Here is a 21,401-nt window from a genome sequence, read left to right on the forward strand (position 1 = left end):
CTATTAAAACAAGAAATACTTTATGCCTGCTTATTTTTAGAAAGGACGGCCACATATTTCAATTGCGTTGTTTTCACCATCCCAGCCAAACTTAAGCTGATTGTCTATAAAGCTGTTTGCCTGTTACTAGAAATAATCAATGTAAAATAATCAATAAGGCAAAACTTAGTGACTATTTCCAGTTCTGCAACAATACTGGAAGCCTAAACCCTGGTATTTAGCAATATAAAATGCAGGTAGGTGGGATGACAATTACTCCCTCCTCTTAAAATAATGTAAGTTTCAGTTCTTTGAAAACAATAATAAATTTGAGTAATCTTGCCTACCTAAAAATATTAAAATATTTTTGCCAAAGAACACAGCATTCTTCAGAGCTCTTAATTATAACACAGAAGTTGAAGAAATAAATTACAACATGTGTTTTGCAAAATTCTGCAGTGTTAACCTTAATAAACTGTGATTTTTTGTTTTTAAATCTACTGAATTTGAATTTACTCCATTCTTGGTTGTTTCCTAAAAGTTGCTATTGGCCAGTGTTCTGAACTATTGTGCAGCTCTTTCTGTGATTGGCAGTAACTGAAACAATAGCTGTCCTAACATGAACCCAATGTTAAAAATTTCAGTGAGGTCACAGCCGTCCTTCAAACAACCCAAATTGCTCTGGGGTAAGGCAGCAAAGAATTGGCATATACAGAGTGTAATTCAAGTACAAATTGATTCCTGCTCCTAGAGGCTAACTCCACATGACTAATATGTGTAGCAGAGCAAATACTATTCAACAGACCTAGGTCTCACTCTTAAAACAATTTCCCCTTAGGTAGAAAATAATGTTAGTATTGTTAAAGGGCTCCATCAAATTTAATGACTGCTTCCCCTGCCTCTGATAATAGACACTGGTGAATGGTCACACACAACGTAGGAGCTGTCCAGAAGAGGTTAACCTGATATTTTACGGGGAAGACTCCTTAGACATCTAAACCTGAACTTAACTGACATCAAACAGTTCTTACCCATTATGGTGGTACCCTCAGCAAACCGAAAATAGAAATGAATAGACCAAATTAATTCCTAGTTAGCTCCTTTGGTGTTATTGGAGTCGCCTAGGTATGAATTTGGCCGAGTAACTTTGAAATATGCTGCCGCTTTCCTCATGTTGCTTATGTTTTCATTGGCATTTATTTCAAACAGTGTAGATGTCATGATTACCTTCTCCCAGGCAATGAGGGTGCTTGCATAATAAGTCAAAGTTATTACTACTATGGAAATTTATGTTAGTGATATAAGGGAGATTTTAAGCAGAAAAAAAGGAACAAAGACAGTAACATAACTCTAGTTTCTTGTAGCTATGTAACAAATAACCATCTCATCTACTTTTCTTCTGCTTACAATAGCCTTTTCTGTTCAGCTATGTTCCCCGGAAACTTCAGATTGTTCTGTCTTTGGCATTCTTGTTGCAGGCTGTGATTCCCTGGGGACACAGCATGGCATTGTGCACTTTTTTTGTCAGCTCAGCATCTGAGAAAGACACATGTCTGATCTGATTCTCCTCACTCCATTGGTTCTTCAGCCATATAAATATTGACATATATCATTGAAAGGAGAATTAGACTCTTTCTTTAATTTAGGTAGTTTTATTTCCAGTAAGGTGTACAATGTATTTAGACATAGACACTCAACAGTTCCGATATGAACACTTGTTCTACAATATAGAAGAACAAAGTTTTATTATTCAACAGAGAAACAGTAAAACCCAATCCTGCACTCCTTATTAAGGTGAAAGTCCTGTTCAGTTTTATCCATAAAGGTAAGAGATGTAGTAATAGATCAGTGAAAATTGATACAGATGGTGACTTCAGTGGAGCTATATTAGGTTCCAGTCTTAACTAGTCAGATACCATAGTAAAGGTTATTTTAAGAATGGAGATTATTACAGATAATTAGACGCGTTCAAAACATTTATGCTAAAATTAAATTGACAAAAATAGAAGAGAAATTGGGAAACTTTCCCCCCCTTATTTTCTGACCTACTCTGCAGATCAGAGAGCATCTTACAACTCATGAAAGCAAAGATTTTTTCCCGTCTAGGGAAAATATCTGCCCTGAAACTCATTCCTCCAGGTCAGATTAGAAAGACAACTTTTTTATCACTTGAAGACCTTCTCTTCTCTTTGTCGTGCCCTTGACTAACTAGCTATAACTGAAATGTAAACTTTTAAACCCACTGTCAGCCTCACAGGACTTTTGTTTCTAAAACAATGTGTATTTTCAGAATCCTTTCTCGTCAGGAGATCAAGGAAACTTAAGTCATTATTTAAAGACGGCACTAGCTGAGTTTCAGACAGAGTACACATTTTTCTAATCAAGTTGAGTTTCTTCGATATTTTATATAGACTGATAATTCACTTACCTATGGTACCATGGATTTTTAATGTAAAATGATACAAGCTTATCTAGAATTTTGTATATTTGCTTCAGATAGTTGGTTCTCAGATATATTTGCTTCAGATAGTTGGTTCTCCACTCAGTTGAATGAGATTGCTTTGGTCAATTACCCATGTCCTTTTTACATATAGCAAAGGATTATCAAACATCATTACAGGTTTCTTAGAAATTATGGAATGTCATTACAAATTACTATCCTCCCTTTGATATTGAAGAGATTGTGCCTGACTCAGGCTTCACATTGGAATAAATCACTGCACTGGACTTGTGTTAAGGTTAGAATTCCTACCTTTAAAAAAGGAACTGAGGAGCTAGACCTTCACTCCTTATTCAAGCAAAACTCCATCAACTTTTTGATCAGGCTCCTAGTCTTTGTGACACTAAGGCACCATGACCACCTTTTTAAATGAATGTGCAAAAATCTAAAAATCAGAGTGCATCTCTGTTCCCTTCTTTGTGTTTTTCTATCAGTGTTTTGAATTGCTCTTTCATTTTCTGCTGTAAATTGCTTTCTCTTTGAAATTGACTACCATTTAAAATTTTACTAATAATTTTTTTTTACAGATAATGGTTAGAAACTTGATTGATTGTATATGGTATTTTAACATATCTATGCATCTGATAAGTAGTACATTTCAAAGGTCACATTTAAAAAAAACCTAGGAGCATGTATTTTATTATTAATAATGCTTATTGTAATGAAGACATGAAAGGTGTTATTTTCAAAAACTGATAAAAATAACTAATTTCTGCTTTTCAGACCCAGTAGTATAATGAGAAAAGATGCAACAGTGGGATGGGGGGGGGAGAAAAAATCATTACTGGCATGTTGAGGCCTGTGGTGAATTATGTTCCATGCTGGAAAAAAAAGGGAAAGGAGAATTTAGTATTCTTGAGTAGAATGCCTACCAAAAAAGAAAGAAAGAAAAACACAGGTACAAAGACCTCCTAAATCTCACCTTCAGGCTGACAAAGATCTGATCAGTTATTGATCAGTTAAACCCCAAATCAGGTTTTTATTTTACTTCATAAGAACAGAATGATTTCAAAGGGATAACAAACACTAAGGCTACAGGGCTACTAAGCTGCTGTAAACAAACCTGTCTGCTCAGAATTCAGGGAACTCATCTGAATAGTCTCTCTCTTCCCAAAATACATAGGTAAAAATGAATTAAGGTTGCAAGTAATAACATAAGAGTGGCCATACTGGGTCAGACCAAAGGTCCATCTAGCCCAGTATCCTGTCTTCCTACAGTGGCCAATGCCAGGTGCTTCAGAGGGAATGAACAGAACAGGTAATCATCAAATGATCCATCCCATGTTGCCCATTCCCAGCTTCTGGCAAACAGAGTCTAGGAACACTTCAGAGCATAATTTCACATCCATGTCCATCCTGGCTAATAGCCATTGATGGCCCTATCCTCCATGAACTTATCTAGTTCTTTTTTGAACCCTGTTATAGTCTTGGTCTTCACAATATCCCCTGGCAAAGAGTTCCACAGCTTGACTATAAAAACAACAAGGAGTCTGGTGGCACCTTAAAGACTAACAGATTTATTTGGGCATAAGCTTTCATGAGTAAAAACCTCACTTCTTCGGATGCTTGACTATGTGTTGTGTCAAGAAATATTTCCTTTTGTTTGTTTTAAACCTGCTGCTTATTAACTTCATTGGGTGACCCCTAATTCTTGTGTTACTGGGAGGAGTAAATAACACTTCATAATTTACTTTCTCCACACCTGTCATGTGTGACGGGTTCTGTCACAGAGACTCCTTTGGGACTGTCACCTGACGTTCTTAAGTTACCTCTGAGCCCGTTTTCCCTGCCAGCTTGGGACTCCAGAACCCTGCCTTGTTGAGCCAGACATGCTAGCCTGCTGCAACACAGACCCAGGTCTGGTCCACGCCCCCAAAGCTGCAGATTTTAACTAAAAACTGCTCCACAGGTTTCCTATCTCCAGCATCCAGACACCCAGCTCCCAATGGGATCCAAACCCCAATAAATCCATTTTATTTGTATAAAGATTATACAGGGTGTCACAGACTCACAGATCGTGCCCAGTTTTGGCCCCGTGCGGTCCATGGGGGGTGCCCCTTTCAGTGCGACAGCCCTTCTCTGGGGTCCACTCTCTCTCGGGGTCAGGCCCCTCCACCTCCTGGAGCCGCACCTCTCTGAGCCTTAGCACGTCTTTCTCTGCCGTGGGCCCCCTCAGGGAGTCCACTCGCTCTGGACCCCCGGGGCCTCCACCCCCAAAGGGGTTGATGCAACCCTGTTCTCTAGACCGGAGTGACTCTCAGCCAGCATAAAACAGGAGGATTTATTGAGAGTTGAACACAGCACAGGAAACTCTCAGGGCCTCAGGCCTGGCCTCCCTCAGCCCAGCCCAGCCCAGTCTCTCTGCATCCAGGTGGGCTCTGCCTGCTCCCCCCTCTCCAGCCCAGAGCCCCCCTGCTTCCCAGCTGGGCATCTGAGCTCCCCGGCCCCAAGCCCCGCCTCCATCCATTGTCTTCTCTCCAGGTAAACAGGGTTGTAAACTGCGGCCTCCTCGCCTCGCTTCTGTCCTCTGGTTGGAACCGGCTGGGTAGCTCACTGGCTCCTCACTCTGCAGGCCATTGTTCTCCCACTGGCCAGAACGGGCTGCAACTCCTGAGCTGGGTCTCCAGGTCAGGGTCTCAGGTCACCGGTCGCTGGGGTATCCATGCTCGAGGCCATTGGCTGGGGTCCCATGTTCCCTCTCTGGTCCTCTGTAACAACAAACTCCCTCTCCCCTCACCTCGTTAAACCAGTAACACCCAGGGAAACTGAGTCCCACCCCCTCAGCATGCAAACCATTGAAACCCCACCAAAAACAAGAAAAAACAAGAAAATCCCCCACTTCATCACACAGGGTAAACTCATAAATTGTCTGCCCTCTTTATCATTGATAGAGAGAGATGCACAGCTGTTTGCTCCCACAGATATTAATCACTTACTCTTGGTTCAATAATAAACAAAAGTGATTTTAATAAGAATAAAAAAAACTAGGACTTCAGTAGTTTCAAGTAATAACCAACAGAACAAAGTAAGTCAACAAGAAAAATAAAGCAAAAACACGCACGTCTAAGCCTAATACATTAAGAAACTGATTACAGGTAAAATCTCACCCTCAGAAATGTTCCAATAAGCTTCTTTCACAGACTAGACTCCTTCCTAGTCTGGGCCCCATCCTTTAGTAAATAGAAATCCTTTGGTGATCTTCCAGAAAACACCATCCTAGCCACTATGGATGTAGAAGCTCTCCACACCAACATTCCACACAAAGGTGGACTACAAGCCATCAGGAATAGTATCCCTGATAATGTCACGGCAAACCTGGTGGCTGAACTTTGTGACTTTGTCCTCACGCACAACTATTTCAGATTTGGTGACAATTTATATCTTCAAGTCAGCGGACCTGCTATGGCTACCCGCATGGCCCCACAGTATGCCAACATTTTTATGGCTGACTTAGAACGCTTCCTCAGCTCTCGTCCCCTAATGCCCCTACTCTACTTGCACTACATTGGTGACATCTTCATCATCTGGACCCATGGGAAGGAGGACCTTGAGGAATTCCACCCAGATTTCAACAATTTCCACCCCACCATCAACCTCAGCCTGGACCATTCCACACAAGCGACCCACTTCCTAGACACTACAGTGCTAATAAGCGATGGTCACATAAACACCACCCTATATTGGAAACCTACTGACTGCTATATTTACCTACATGCCTCCAGCTTTCATCCAGACCACATCACATGATCCATTGTCTACAGCCAAGCTCTAAGATACAAACGCATTTGCTCCAATCCCTCAGACAGAGACAAACACCTACAGGATCTCTATTAAGCATTCTTAAAACGACAGTACCCACCTGGTGAAATAAAGAAACAGATTGACAGGGCCAGAAGGGTACACAGAAGTCACCTACTACAAGACAGACCCCACAAAGAAAGTAACAGAACGCCACTAGCCGTCACGTACAGCCCCCAACTAAAACCTCTCCGATGCATCATCAAGGATCTACAACCTATACTGAAGGATGATCCCTCACTCTCACAGACCTTGGGAGACAGGCCAGTCCTCATTTACAGACAGCCCCCCCAACTTGAAGCAAATACTCACCAGCAACTACACACCACACAACAAAAAACACTAGCCCAGGAACCAAACCCTGCAATAAACCCCAGTGCCAACTCTGTCCGCATATCTATTCAAGGGACACCATCATAGGACCTAACCACATCAGCCACACCATCAGGGGCTCGTTCACCTGTACATCTACCAATGTGATATATGCCATCATGTGCCAGCAATGCTCCTCTGCCATCTACATTGGCCAAACCGGACAGTCTCTATGCAAAGCATAAATGGACACAAATCTGACATCAGGAATTATAACATTAAAAAACCAGTAGGAGAACACTTCAGTCTCCCTGGTCACTCAATAACAGACTTAAATTCTTCAACCAAAAAACTTCAAAAACAGACTCCAACATGAAACAGCAGAACTGAAATTAATTTTCATACTGGACACCATCAAATTAGGCCTGAATAAAGACTGGGAGTTGATGGGTCATTACAAAAACTAATTTCCCCATATTAATTTCCCCCTAAGTTACTCACAACTTCTTGTCAACTGTTTGAAATGGGCCACCCTCATTACCACTACAAAAGTGATTTTTCCACCCTTGGTATCCTACTGTTAATTGAATTGTCTCTTTTAATTGAATTGTCTCTTTAGACTGACCCCCCACTTGGTAAGGCAACTCCCATCTTTTCATGTACTTTGTATATATACCTGCTACTGTATTTTCCACTCCATGCATCTGATGAAATGGGTTCTAGCCCATGAAAGCTTGTTCCCAAATACATTTGTTAGCCTCTAAGGTGCCACAAGGACTCCTGGTTGTTTTTGCTGATACGGACTAACACAGCTACCACTCTGAAACAAAAAGGATGAACACACTCAGTAGATTATAAGCTTTGTAATGATACCTTCAAGATACCTTTTGCCTAAAGCATATTCCAGTTACATCATATTCACACTCATATGCGTATTTCCATAAAACATTATGGAGTGCAATGTCACATCATGATTTTATAGACCTTGATCATATTCCCCTCTAATCATCTCTTTTCCAAGCTGAAAAGTCCCGGTTTTATTAATCTGTCCTTATATAGAAGCTGTTCCACACCCCTAATAATTTTTGTAGCCCTTTTCTATATCTTTTCCAATTCAAATATATCTTTTTTTTTTAGATGGGGCAACCACATCTGCACTCAGTATTCAAAATGTGGGTGTACCATAGATTTATATAGAGGGAATATGATATTTTCTGTCTAATTATATCTATCCCTTTCTTAATGGTTCCCAAGCTTTTTTGACTGCCACTGCACATTGAGAAGATGTTTTCAGAGAACTATCCACAATGACTCAAGATCTTTTTCTTGAATGGTAACAGCTAACATAATTTTATATGTATAGTTTGGATTATGTTTTCCTGTGTGCATTACTTTGCATTTATCAACATTGAATTTCATCTGCCATTTTATTGCCCAGTCACCCAGTTTTGTGAGATCCCTTCATAGTCTGCTTTGGACTTAGCGATCTTGAGTAGTTTTGTATCATCTGCAAATTTTGCCACCTCAGTCTTTACCCTTTTTTCCAGATAATTTATGAATATGTTGAACAGTTCTGGTCCCCTGGGGGACACCACTATTTACCTCTCTCCATTCTGAAAACTGGCCATTTATTCTTTTCCTTGCCTTCCTATTTTTCAACCCTGAGAGGACCTTCCCTCTAATCCCATAACAGCTTACTTTGCTTAAGAGCCTTTGGTGAGGGACCTTGTCAAAAGCTTTCTGAAAATCTAAGTACACTATATGCACTGGATCATCCTTGTTCACATGCTTGTTAACCCCCTCAAAGAATTCTTGTAGATTGGTGAGGCATGATTTCCCTTTACAAAAGCTATGTTGGCTCTTCCCCCAAAAATCATGTTCATCTATGTGTCTGATCATTCTGTTCTTTACTATTGTTTCAACCAATTTGCCTAATACTTAAGTTAGGCTTACCAGCCTGTAATTGGCAGGATCACCTCTGGAGCCTTTTTCAAAAATTGGCATCACATTAGCTATCCTCCATTTATCTGGTACAGAAGTTGATTTAAATGATAGGTTACATACCACAGTTATTAGTTCTGCAATTTCACATTTGAGTTCCTTCAGAACTCTTGGGTGAATGCCATCTGGTCCTGGTGACTGATTACTGTTTAATTTATCAATTTGTTTCAAGACACCTCAATCTGGGACAGTTCCTCAGATTTGAATTCATTTAGTTTCTCAGCAATGGTCCTATCTTCCTTGAGTGCTCCTTTAGCATCTTGATCATCCAGTGACCCCACTAGTTGTTTAGCAGACTTCCTGCTTCTGATGTACTTAAACAAAAATTTTGCTGTTACTTTTTGAGTCTTTGACTAGCTGTTCTTCAAATTCTTTTTTTGCCTTCCTAATTATATTTTTACACTTCACTTGCCAGAGTTTATGCTCCTTTGTATTTTCCTTAACATGTTTTAACTTAGACTTTTTAAAAGATACCTTTTTGCCTCTAACTGCTTCTTTTACTTTGTTGCCATGGTGGCACTTTTTTGGTCCTTTTTTCCTCTAGGCCAGTGGTTTCAAACTGTGGGTCGCGACCCAGTACTGGGTCACAGAATGTAAGGCACTAGGTCACAGTGGCTCTGGTCAGTGCTGCTGACCGGGCTGTTAATAGTCCCGTCTGCAGTGCTGCCCGGCTGAGGCAGGCTACTATTCCCTACCTCTTCAGACACCGTGCTGCGCCCCAGAAGTGGCCAGCAGCAGTTCTGACTCCTTGGTGGGGGTGTAATGGAGCTGTGCACACTGCTCCCGACCTGAGCACCGGTTCCGGACTCCCATTGGCCAGTTCCCGCCAATGAGAGCTGGGGGGGCAGTGCCTGCGGGCAAGTCCCACGTAGAGCCGCTTGTACGCCTCCGCCTAGGAGCCAGACCTGCTGCTGGCCACTTCCAGGTGCAGCGCGGTCTGCAGTGCCAGGACGGGCAAGAAGCCTGCCTTAGCAGCCCCACTGCGCAGCTGACCAGGAGCCGCCCGAGATAAGCCCATGCCCCAACCCCACACCCCAATCCCGAGCCCTGAGCTCCCCCCAAACCTGGAGCCCCCTCCTGCACCCCACACCCCAACCCCCTGCCCCAGCCCAGATCCCCCTCCCACACCCTGAACCCCTCATTCCTGGCCCCACCCTGCAGCCCTTTACCCCTGCTCCCCAATTCTCTGCCTCAGCCCTGAGCCCCTCCTAAACCCCTCATCCCCAGCTCCATTGCGTCGTGGGCCCTTTCCTGCTGGGGGCAACCACCAGTGGCAGGGTTCCTGTGGAGGCCCAGCTGCAACTTTAATTTTGCTTCATTTTGGCATAATACCTGCTGTCCATCAAATGCTGGAAGTTGAAGTTGCTCGGAGTCCCTGGCAGGCAGCACACTCAGGTCCTTAGGAAGAAGAAGGTTCTTTCATCCACCATCAAGGGCTTATATCTGTTTAAATCATGATCTCAAGAAATGAAACTCTGGCCAGGGCACAGTGATGCTGTTGATGGATCCTGTAAGAAGCTCTATCCAGAGTTCCCTGGAAAGGTCACTTCAATGCACGCGTGGCATTTGAAAGTGGCAAAAGAGAAAAGTTCTCCCCTTCAAAAGTTTTTGGCATTTATGCCAAGGGGAACAGATGAAATGATCAGGTGGAATGGCTCATGTTTTCATATATCTGTTTCCAAAATGGAGCTGAAAATGCTTTGGAAATAACTCTCTCTGAGCTGCCCTCTATCTACATTTGTTTGCAACCCCATGCAGAGAATGCTGGCCCAGGCAGAATGGGCGTGGGCCATCATACAGAGTTGTGCCATTAGAATAACCTTTCATTCTCACTGCATGTGCTTTTGAGGTGGGGAAGGGACAAATACACCCACTGCTGGAGAAAGCAAACTCACAAAAATGGAAATGGCCATACGCAAACCTATATCTATATATGCACCACTCTAGAGGGACTCTACAATATTTCTGTGGAAATAAACAAGGCAGTACAGCAGCTTGTACAGACAAAAGAAAGGGGTACAGAATGACTACCTGATGTGTATGATGTGACTAATGTACAAAACCACTTTGAAAATACCATTTCAGGTGAAAGACAAACAAGTTAGTGTGATCTATTGGAATAATTACACAGCGTCTAACCTGGTAGAATGTCTTGGCTGTTTGGCCTCTTGACTGTGGGAGTTGTGAGTAGCTGCTGTGAACATTCTTAACTTGTGTGTATCTGAAGCACCCTGCTGCTCAGGGCTAACATATTTGTGATGGAACAGTTGTATGCAGATTTCCAGGTGCATGTATGCTGTGTGGCTGCACTTTATGTTAGGTTTTATCTGAATTGTGTGCTATCACCATGATGCTTTCTATAAAAATACTGAGCATCCTTTACAGGACATGTTGAGGTTTCTCATAGAATATCAATGTTCAAAGGGACCTCTGGAGGTTATCTAGTCCAGCCCCCTGCTCAAAGCAGGACCCATCCCCAGACATATCCCTAAATGGCCCTTTCAAGGATTGAACTCACAGTCTCGGGTTTAGTAGGCCAATGCTCAAACCACTGAGCTATCACTCCCCCTTAATCTAGTTCCGTCTATGGTCAACATCCAAACTGTAGGTACATGTGTACTATAAAAGGTATGTAATAGAAGATAAGAACTATGCAGTGTGTTTTTACTTCCCCGGGTAGCAGAACCAATGCTGAATGAGGCAGGTCACTGAATGTGTGACTAGCACACTATTTAGGCTGAGGTGGTGTTTTCAGTGCAGTGCTAGTCTGTCCTTTCTTTCACAGATTATAAAGAACTGACTTAACCCATTTTGACAATCTGTTGGGATCAATGCAGATGTGAGATAAGAGCATCTGAGTCAACGTGTTTAGATTGCAATGTAGTATGTCTTCTGCCAGTGCTTTTGTGCTCTTAGTGAGGGTTTTCACACCAGCAGAATGCATTGGCATTGGCCTCACTTGGTCACTAAAAGGGGAATACAGTCAGTCTAAAAAGGCATCTTTTTAACTTTTCTACCCTGATTCTACCTCCTCAAAATGTGTGTCCACAATCTCCATCCTTGGGTGGATTAACTGGTTCTCAGAAGTCTCTGCAGATTCAAAAATGTGACTAATATATCCATAGTTCTGGTAGCATTAACATCACAAAGCCAACGTTAGCAGTCAAAAATACTAAGCCAGTTGTTGACACTCCATGGAAGTGAAGTCCTTCAAGACCCTCTGAAATTGGATTGGCATTTTGGAAAAGATGTGATCATACATTTCTAAGGATATGTTTGTAAGGCTATATCTATGCTACTCACACTATGGTGGCACAGATACCTGCAGGTATGCTGCTTTAGTGTAGATACTTGCTACAGTGACGGAAGGGTTTTTTCTTTGCTGTAATAAATCCACCCCCTTGAGAGGCCATGGCGAGGTTGACTGAAGAATTTTTCTGGTGACCTAGAGCTGTTCTACACCAGGGCTTAGGTTGGTTTAACTAAATCTCTGAAGGATATGAATTTTTCACACCCCTGAGCCATGTAATTAGGTCAACACAAGTTTTAGGTGTAGACAAGGCCTAAACTATAACCAATCACTGTTTTTCAAACCAGTCTCCAGTGATATTCAAAGACTTACCTGGCAGAAATAAAATACAGATGAGAGAAGCCCTTTTTTAAACATTAAACTAATTTGATGAGTATAAAACAAAAAGCAAGCTAAATTATTTGTTACGGGGAGGAGGGGGATGGGGGAATAGACAAAGAAAACATGAAAGGGGAAAAGGGAACAGTGACACCACTAACCACTCTTTCTTGCTAGTGTCTGAGTGCAACAGAATGCCAGTTCTTAAATGTTCTATGAAATGAGGCCATGCCAAAAGTGAAATTTGCTATGGTCAAATCTGATGATTTACTCTTATGCTTGTACTAGTCTGAACTCTGGCAACTCAGGCCCTGATCCTGCAGTTGGATCTGCCTGGGGAAATCCTGAAGAATGCCATTGAAATTGATGGGGCTCTGCTGGGATCCACCTATACAGATCAGATTTCAGGAGCAGAGTCATAAAGATATACATGTACAAGTTCTTTAAGTAAATTTCAGTTTATTTATTCCAATCATTAAGATGTGGCAGTTCAAGATTTCTCTCAAAATTAACTTTCGACTATAAAGAAAAACTGAATTACATTACCAACTGATTATAAAATGAATGGAAAACTGTGGAAGGGGAAGTGATTGTGTGTGTGTGTATGTGTGTGTGTGTACGTGCACAACATATATACAAAGGAATTATAATCACACAAATGCATGTGTAACCTGAAGACAGAATATTAATGGAAAAGTATCATTCACTAATAGAACTAGGAAAGACCTTGAATGTTAATAAAGATATGAGTGAGGCTTTCTAGCATTCAGAGACTATTTCGGGTATTGAGAATTCAGAGCAGGTGTAACAGTAACAAAACAAATTACTGCAGAGAAAAAAAATCACCATTTTCTCTCTTAATCCTTTGAATGGCTTGGTGCATTCACTTCAATGTTTGAAAAACAAAGGAAGGGACCTTGTATCTTATTTGTGTAAACTGGGATGTTATAATTTTGACAATATATGTTATGACTTTAAAATGGCATTCCATGGAGCACAGTATTCAAATGCTAAGGGCAGCACAGGTATCAAAAGTAGGACCACCTCAGAAATGTTGCATCGTCATTGAACATTAGCCTTTTAAGCATTCCCTAAGTGTATAAGTTAAGCAAAGCAGCACCAGCTTGTGACGTGGTAGTATGTCTCCACATTCCATTGAAATAAATGATGTTGTAACAAAACCATGCCTTGCCTGACTGTACTGCACTGAACATCCCAAATGTCTCTGCACTGTGCGTCCCAGATTCCATATGGTAGGTATCCAGAGATGTCATTTATTTAGCCCTTGGGCAGGGGTGAAAGTAACTTAAAGGACTTACCGGTATGCCGCAGTCCTGAGGGGGGCATGGCCTCAACCGGAAGAGGTGTGGCCTCAACCGGAAGAGGTAGTGCCTTTCAATATTTAAAGGCCCTGGGATTCCAGCTCTGGCTGGGAGCCTCAGGGTCTTTAAATGACCCCAGAGCTACCAGCTGCAGAGGCGGCTGGGAGCCCCGGGGCTCAGGGACAAATTAAAGAGCCTGGGACTCTGGCAGCTGTGGTGAGCCCTGGGCCCTTTAAATTCCCACCAGAGAAGCCAGTCCAGTCTGGCCGCACCATACTGGCATACTTTCACCTCTGCCCTTGGGCTTCTTTTCATCTAAGTATCGTGCAGTATATCAATCATGAGGGCACTTAGTGAGGATGTTGAGCTGTTCACAGTTGTTCAATTTGTAACTCTGTCTGGGTGTACTGGCTTTTTTTATTTGTTCTAACATGATATTTGTTTTCAGTGCATACAAAGTAAAATATTTGAATACAGATGATACTTGTCAAACAAATCAGTTAGGGGCCAGTAGCTGAGAAGGGTGCTGAGATTATCCACAGAGAGAATCAGTCAACACCTTCTACTCTGCCAAATGCAGCTCCAAACCCTTGAGGCTGCAATAGGCCCCGCTTGCCTGCAGGGATATCCCTTCCACAGGGGAGATTGGAGAAATTCTCCAGGTAGCTCTACCCCACCCCATCCTTGCACATAGCTCCCACTGCCTTTTTCCACATAGGCACAGAAGCAATTCCAGTGGGAGCTGAGTTCTGTGCATCTTCCCCGGCACAGGGGGAACTGTACTGGTTAGTGTACCAGGGCTCCCTCTCTAGCCACAAAGGTGGAGGCAGAATTTGCCTTTTTTAGCAGACAGAGTAAATAGAAATTAGAAATATATTGTATTACAGTATATACCAAAGGGAAAGAAAAACTAGCTAATACCCCTATAAAGGTCAAGGTAAGCGCCCCATATTTTATTTAAAACATTTACATTACCCATCACTTAAAAGGAAAAATCATTCCATCCTTGTGCATGGGGATCATTATTATTTATTTTTAAAGATTGGCTAGTTATTGAAATTTGATCTGAACAGGATTGCACTGGGTTAGTTTGAGGTACTCAAGAGTTTGGATCTAGGCTCAAATTTTAGTTGCATAGTCCATGGAACCTCACACCCAAATATATGACATGGTGATGTTTAGGTGTGAGGCCTGCCCAGAACTACCTGCCAGTGCTTTATAGCACAAATGGCAGAATAGGGCCAGCTGAATGAGGAGGTGCAGACAGCATCTTCCTTCTCTGGAACTGGGCAGACTTATTCTCATCCAGGCTCTTTTCCATGGCTGGCATGGGTTTGCAGAGTGTGTGGTGCTCTGAGTTACCTTGAAAATATATTGTCACAGATCAGAGTTTACCAAAGGAGAACCCAGGAGATTTGGATTTAGCTTATTGGATACCAACCCATCCATTTCAGATGGGTTCAGATATCTTAATTTGTCTAATTGTTTTTTCAGCCTTAGAAATTAGTTGCATTTTGTCTGTCCCAATTTAAAATGTCTGTCCTGCAATTCAAAAGCTTCCCTGGGTTCAAGTTATGTAAGTGATCCCCTCTTTCCCCATGACCTCCTGCAGTAACTATTCCATGGAACTGTGACCCTGCCAACCAGGCCTATTGAGGACAAGGGATGGGATTTTTACGGGACCCGGACCTAGTCAATGGAGCTTTCTTCTGCAAGAGATCAGAACAAGTATGCGTCTTGCCCCATTCAGAATGAAATGCAATACTCATCTCTTCGACTTAGCTTTCTCCCAGTCACCTTTTCACACAGATACTTCACTCATTCTCTCACACTTTCACAACTTCTATGTACTTTTCAAGTTGCCTCTTACTAGGGGGTAGGGTAAGAGTGTTAACTTCAATTTTAACATCTCCAGGGTATGAAAATACCATAGGAATGAGGAGTATGTAAACAACCTGATCTATTTTTAACATAGCCATCACCTTAGAGACTGGGTGCTCAGGATTACATTGCACTCCATTACTGCCCCTTTCCTGTCCCAGAATGCCACATACACTGAGGGAGATGCTATGCTGACCTGAATAAGTCGGCATTAAATCCCTTTTGTGTCAGCGGAGGCAGTGCAGTTGGGACTTAGGCAGGACTGAGGATCTGGCCCCAGTGTTACACATGTTGATGAAAATACTAGCAGCAAAACATACTGTGATGCAAATGCTAGACAGCATGAAAAAGCAGTGGTTGAATTCTAGTTGAGATTTTACAGTGGAGCTTGGACAAATGTGAATAGCTAAAACTATGAGGGTATGTATAGTTCTAGCCATAAGTGATCTAGTTTGCCAACTGGAAAAGTAACAGGAATAAATGAAGCTGCATCTCTTTAAATCCCAAGGGACATTAAAGTGACAATTAAAAACAAAACAAAACAGAAGAAAAAAAGCCCTTCGTTATTCTACAATAAGAGTATTGACATTTTTATGGCTATTTTATAAGCAATACCTCACACATGTTTAAAGATTGTGGATTTGCAGACAGATGTGTCAGCCTTAATGGTTCAGTCACATTTCACATATCCAGTGATGAATATTTTGCATGAGGGCCAATTAATCTAAGGTAGCTAAGAAACCAAAAAGTGGCCAAAATCCGAGAAGTGCAGAACTAGTCTGAAATGTTTTAAATAGTTTGAAACTCACACTGTTTGATGATTTGTGGGTGTGGGAATAGTCTGTAAGTAACTAGAGAATGTGAGAATAGAAGGAGCCATAATTCATCTGTTCTCATGGCACATACATAACAGCAAATGTTCATATTTTTGAAGTGAAATGTTAGGAAGTAAATTACATTCTTTTCTAAGCAGTCTGAGAGTGTAAACCTCAAGTATTTTGGAAAGAGTAGAGAATGCAAATCTGTTGATATACTGATATACAATTGACAATGTCTTAAGGCATTCTAGGGAATTAGTTATCTGTTAGAGGGAGGAGTTGCAGGCACATGTAGCTATTTTAAACATCCTATAGAATAGCTATAGTGAGTAAGTCATGATTGCCTGCTAATAATTTTGAATAGTGACCAACACATCCTAAAAGCTTTTGTTACAGTAGGTGTGGAACGTCATGTGAAACCTTCATTTCCCCACAGTCACAGCTTCAGGCAGTTAATAACAAAGCATTACATGATTAATCTCTTTCTCTGGCAAGAAAACAAGTATTTGACAGAAAATTAGATAGACTAAGCCAAATTTTCAAAAGTGGCCAGTGATTTTTGGGTGCCCAATTTGAGACACACTACAAGGGTTAGCTTTTCAGAGGGTGAATGCTCAGAACTTTCTGAAAATCAGTCTCTTTTAAGGTGTCTCAGATTGGGCATCCCAAATCAGCAGTAGCAAGAAGCTCTCTGGATAGTATGTAGTGGAGAGCAGTTCTAGGCTCAGTTCTTCTTTACTCACTTTCTGGAAACAATTGCAGTGAGATCTGGTGCCAAAGAGTTGTCTTGGTACAACCTATTTACAGTGGAGTAAAACCTCAGCATGAGCAGAGTGAATATTCACTATAAAGCAAGTAGAAGTCTATTTAATTACTGAATTGGAGACTTTTGTCTCCACCACCCAATCAAGAGAACTTCCTTGGATGGTACATTCCCTTTAATCAGGTTTGATTGAATGTTCGGCCTTAATGAATTTATTCTACTAGCAAAGACCCACTTTTATTGTGACTAAAAATACTTCAGAGAAGCTGGAGCTATGCACATTACAAGATTTCTCTGTCTAAAAAATCTTCCAAATACCCAGATGTGCAGATTAGGGAGACACAGATTAAGCAGGCCCGTGATTTTAAAAGAATTAACTGTTTAATCTCAACATTAATGTGGCACCTTTGCGTTGTTTTGTAATAAATTATGTACCTAAAAAAAGTGTACTTGGCTTAAATATAAATTGGAAATATAGCTGAAACACACTCATTTTTCTTAATTTTAATACAGCATTGCTTTGGTGGGATCAGTAAATCAGAACTCACTAATCCCTAAAACAGTTTGAAAACACCATATTTATTCAGATTTAGAAACTAAACATTCCAGTTGAAAAGGTCAGTGGCACATACAGCATGTGCTGTAAGATTGGTAACTGCTCAAATCTTCTCAGTTGTGAGACAGCTGGATAAACAAAGCATGGATTAGCCAGGTCTGGCTGTAAACCCTCAGAGCATCTTCATCTGTAGCTTTCTGTCATTAGTAGTTCACAGAACTAAGACAACATTTGGAGAGAGAGAGAGGTGGTGCCTTGGATGGGTACACTGGCCTTTCTCATCTGCAGACTAGAGTTGAAAAACTTTTAATCATGAGTCAAATGAGGCCGGTGGTCATATCCTAGTCCTTAGAGGACATTTGCTCATATCACAGAACTTCATAATCATATGACAATTGACATATCTCATTCCACATTGACAATCTCATTCCAAGGAATATGATCTAAGCACTGCCATTGCAGATCAGGACTGAGATGTATTAACAATTCTTGTCAGGAGACTTACACAGTGCTTGCCTGGTGCTAGCCAGTGATTTTATTACTTCACTTCACTGTGCACAAAATACTTTTACAAATAGAGTAACATATTTAAAAAAAAAATAGGGCAATTAACTCATTGATGCCTGGGTTCAAACTGTATGGTCTCTTTCCCAGCAATGAACTTATTGAACTGGCGGGGCAAAGCAGTGGCATTTTACAAATCAATAAGAATTCAGTCTTCGAAGCCCATCAAGCTTACCTGGTCAATACTAGAAAATGTGGCTTATTTTAAATGTGCACATCACACTATTCATTCGTTGTCCATTCAGGTCTCCAGTTAGGTGCCTGTGACATGTTGTTCAGTATAACTCAACTAAAACACAACTCTGTGTTAAGCAAACAAATCTGAAGTTCTTTTCTCCTGAGCTGACAACCCTGCCATAAAACAGCTCTTCCTGGATCTCCACAGCACAATCTGGTGCATTTATTTTCTGCTAAAACAAGTATCTTAGACACAAAATTGTCTCCATAGCACCTGAGCTCAATGTTTGGTCTAATCACCATGTTTTCAGCACTGCTCTCCAACTGCCTCTCCTCTCTATTTTCTCTGTTCTTACCCAGTGCAATCCAGGAAATTCTTCCAATGTTCATCACCAAAGTCCTCTTTTTTTGAATTACTTTGTACTGTGAATTTATTTTTATTTTTCAGACTGGAACAAGCATATTGAGTATAAGCCTGGCTCTGGCAGCATACCTTTGTTTCCCAGCATTCACCTGGAAACCTGTGATGGACCTGTTTCCTCAATCCAGACCACTATTGAACTGCAAACCAATTATATTGGAAAGGGCTGTGACCGAGAGACATACTCTGAGAAATCACTGCAAAAATTATGTGGTATGTGCTTGGTTTTCAGTTTACTTATTAATTCCTTTTGTCCAGATAAAGCACTTTTTCCATAAACACACAGACCAAGTCGCTACTGTATATGTGGTTTTACATATGCACAATGTCCATTATAGCTAACTGGCTGGTACCCATAGGAATGAACAAGATGGCATGATGTAATATCAGAGGTAGTTCTTGCTTTTCTCTTCCACTCTTTCTTCATTACTTTCTTACTTTCAGTTCTCCTCTCCTTCCTCTCTTCTCCTCTTTATCTTCTTTCCTTCTTTTCTTCTTCTCATCCTTCTCCCTTCCCTTCATTTATGATGTGGATGATTTATTATTTCTATTGTGGTGTTTATCATACCAGGAGCTGTATAAACAAATAACAGATTATTATGAAGACCTTAGCACTTCACCCACATGAAACTGTAGTTCCTATTCCAATGACCCTTTCTAATTTCATTGCACCAAACAAATCCACTTAAGAAATGTCATGCAGTCCTTTGCCAGAGTTTTTTAAAAAATGGAAAGTTTGGGATACTATGGAAAAATGGTATTTGAGAGATGGATAGTTTCTACAAAAGATATTCTGATTCAGTGAAGAGTTTCCAAATGTGTTTTGCCCCTTTATTCAGTAGCTCAATATAGGCTTGAACTAGATGCTCCAAATTTGTTTTGCTGCGCAGGTATCACCAACAGGAAAAGTGTCTTGCTATTCTTGGAAGGCAAGAGGACTATTTAGTTAGCTATTAGTTAGTTAAGAAAAAAAGTACTTTGATACTCCTTTGACCTGAAATTTTTATTTCTACGTGTGGACTCTGGTATAGTTTCTGAGCATTGGAGTGGCCAGCACTCCAGCTAAAGGCTTGTGTAAGATTTGTACTTCAGGATGTCCACAGACTAAGCCACACTTTAGAGCTATGTACACTTTACCTTATGATATCTGCAACCCCAGGGTGTGTCATTCTTAAGGCTTGTGTCTGAACTGCTGTCAATGTGCAGTTAGGCAGTCTACAGCCCCAGAGTGCAGCTTTCCTAAGTCTCATGTCTAAGCTTCTACGAGATGTATTCTAGGATGCCCACAATCAATACAACTTTTCCATTTTAATTCATAACTTTTCTGTTGGGCTTTATTAATTGGCTTAAATTTGCTTTGCTAACGGCACTGCAAAACTGTACAGATGTACAGATCAATAAACTAACCTTTTAGAAAATAATTTTGGGCCTGAAAATGTCTCAGGCAACTTTACCAAACATTTTTTTAAAAATCTAAAGCATTTCCCAGGCCAAAAAAATTTTACTTGGAGTTAAGATTATAAATATTGTGACTGGGCAAGGCCAGATGGCTATAGAAAAGTAATGGGAGATAGATATATTAGCCCCAGGTTAAACAAATCCCTGGTACCAGGATAAGTAAATGGCAGCTACTCCAGGTCAATTAAGATACCTGGGGCCAACTAAGAGCTTTCCAGAAGGCAGGGAGAATGCTAGGTTGATTGGGACACCTGAAGCCAATCAGGGGCTGGCTGAAACTAGTTAAAAGCCTCCCAGTTAGTCAGGTGGGTGTGCATGTCAGGAGCTGTGAGAAGTTGTGCTATTGGAGAGACTGAGCTGTACACACCATATTAGGCACAAGGAAGGAGGCCCTGAGGTAAGGGTGAAGTGGAGCTTGAGGAAGTGGGGGCTGCTGTGGGGAAGTAGCCCAGGGAATTGTACATGTCTGGGAGACAACAGAGACTGTGCAAGGGAGGATAGCTTCTCCTCACCTACCTCGCTGGCTTATGATGAAAATGGCTCAGTAGACTGTGACCCTTGTCTCTAGAGAGAGAAGGGTTAAGTGGAGGGCCACAGTGAGCCTCTGAGGCTAGCGAAATCTGTCAGGAAATGCAGAACCCATGGAAACCAGGACAGAGCTTTGTCACAATATCTATCAGTTACTTGTGGGGTAAACAAGAAGTAAAAGAATATTATTGTCTTCATAAAATCTACAGATATTACCCTGGAAATTGCACAGGTAAGGTAACACAAACAACCATAATTTTACTCCTGAATCATAATCCAACTAACAGAGATACCACAAAAGCAGGAGAAAATCAGTCTACAAGCAGCACTCATCTTCATCAATCAGTGATATTAAAACTGAGACGTTGATCTAACTGGGCAACCTTACTCTTGTTGATAGATCAGTGGTTTTCAACCTGTGGTCCATGGACCCCCAAGGGTCTGCAGACTATGTCTCAGGGGTCTGTGAAAGGTTGTCATTAACATAGAACAGTAGTTTTTAACCTGTGGTCTGTGGACACCATGCCTGAGATTTCCAAAGGGGTCTGCACCTCCCTTCGAAATTTTTTAGGGTTTTGCAAATGAAAAAGGTTGAAGACCACATTGATAGAGGATCGTGTACAACTTTAGCTTTTTAATATAAATCAACATGTCTTCACATTGCAGCAAAATGTTCTTGCCTTTTTCAAGACCCG

The 21,401-nt window shown here is 41.3% G+C and overlaps 1 protein-coding gene across 2 annotated transcripts in view; it reads left to right on the forward strand.

Annotated features, from left to right (window-relative positions):
- The window catches only part of CLSTN2 (calsyntenin 2), a 674,371-nt gene that overhangs the window by 554,459 nt on the left and 98,511 nt on the right, over positions 1-21,401 (forward strand). For both annotated transcript variants that reach the window (XM_034781547.1, XM_034781546.1), the window contains exon 6: positions 18,748-18,933. In XM_034781547.1, coding sequence (XP_034637438.1) covers positions 18,748-18,933 — 186 coding nt within the window. The remainder of the gene's footprint in view (positions 1-18,747; positions 18,934-21,401) is intronic.

The sequence above is a fragment of the Trachemys scripta genome, chromosome 9 (assembly GCF_013100865.1).
Source record: "Trachemys scripta elegans isolate TJP31775 chromosome 9, CAS_Tse_1.0, whole genome shotgun sequence".
Lineage (NCBI taxonomy): Eukaryota > Metazoa > Chordata > Testudines > Emydidae > Trachemys > Trachemys scripta.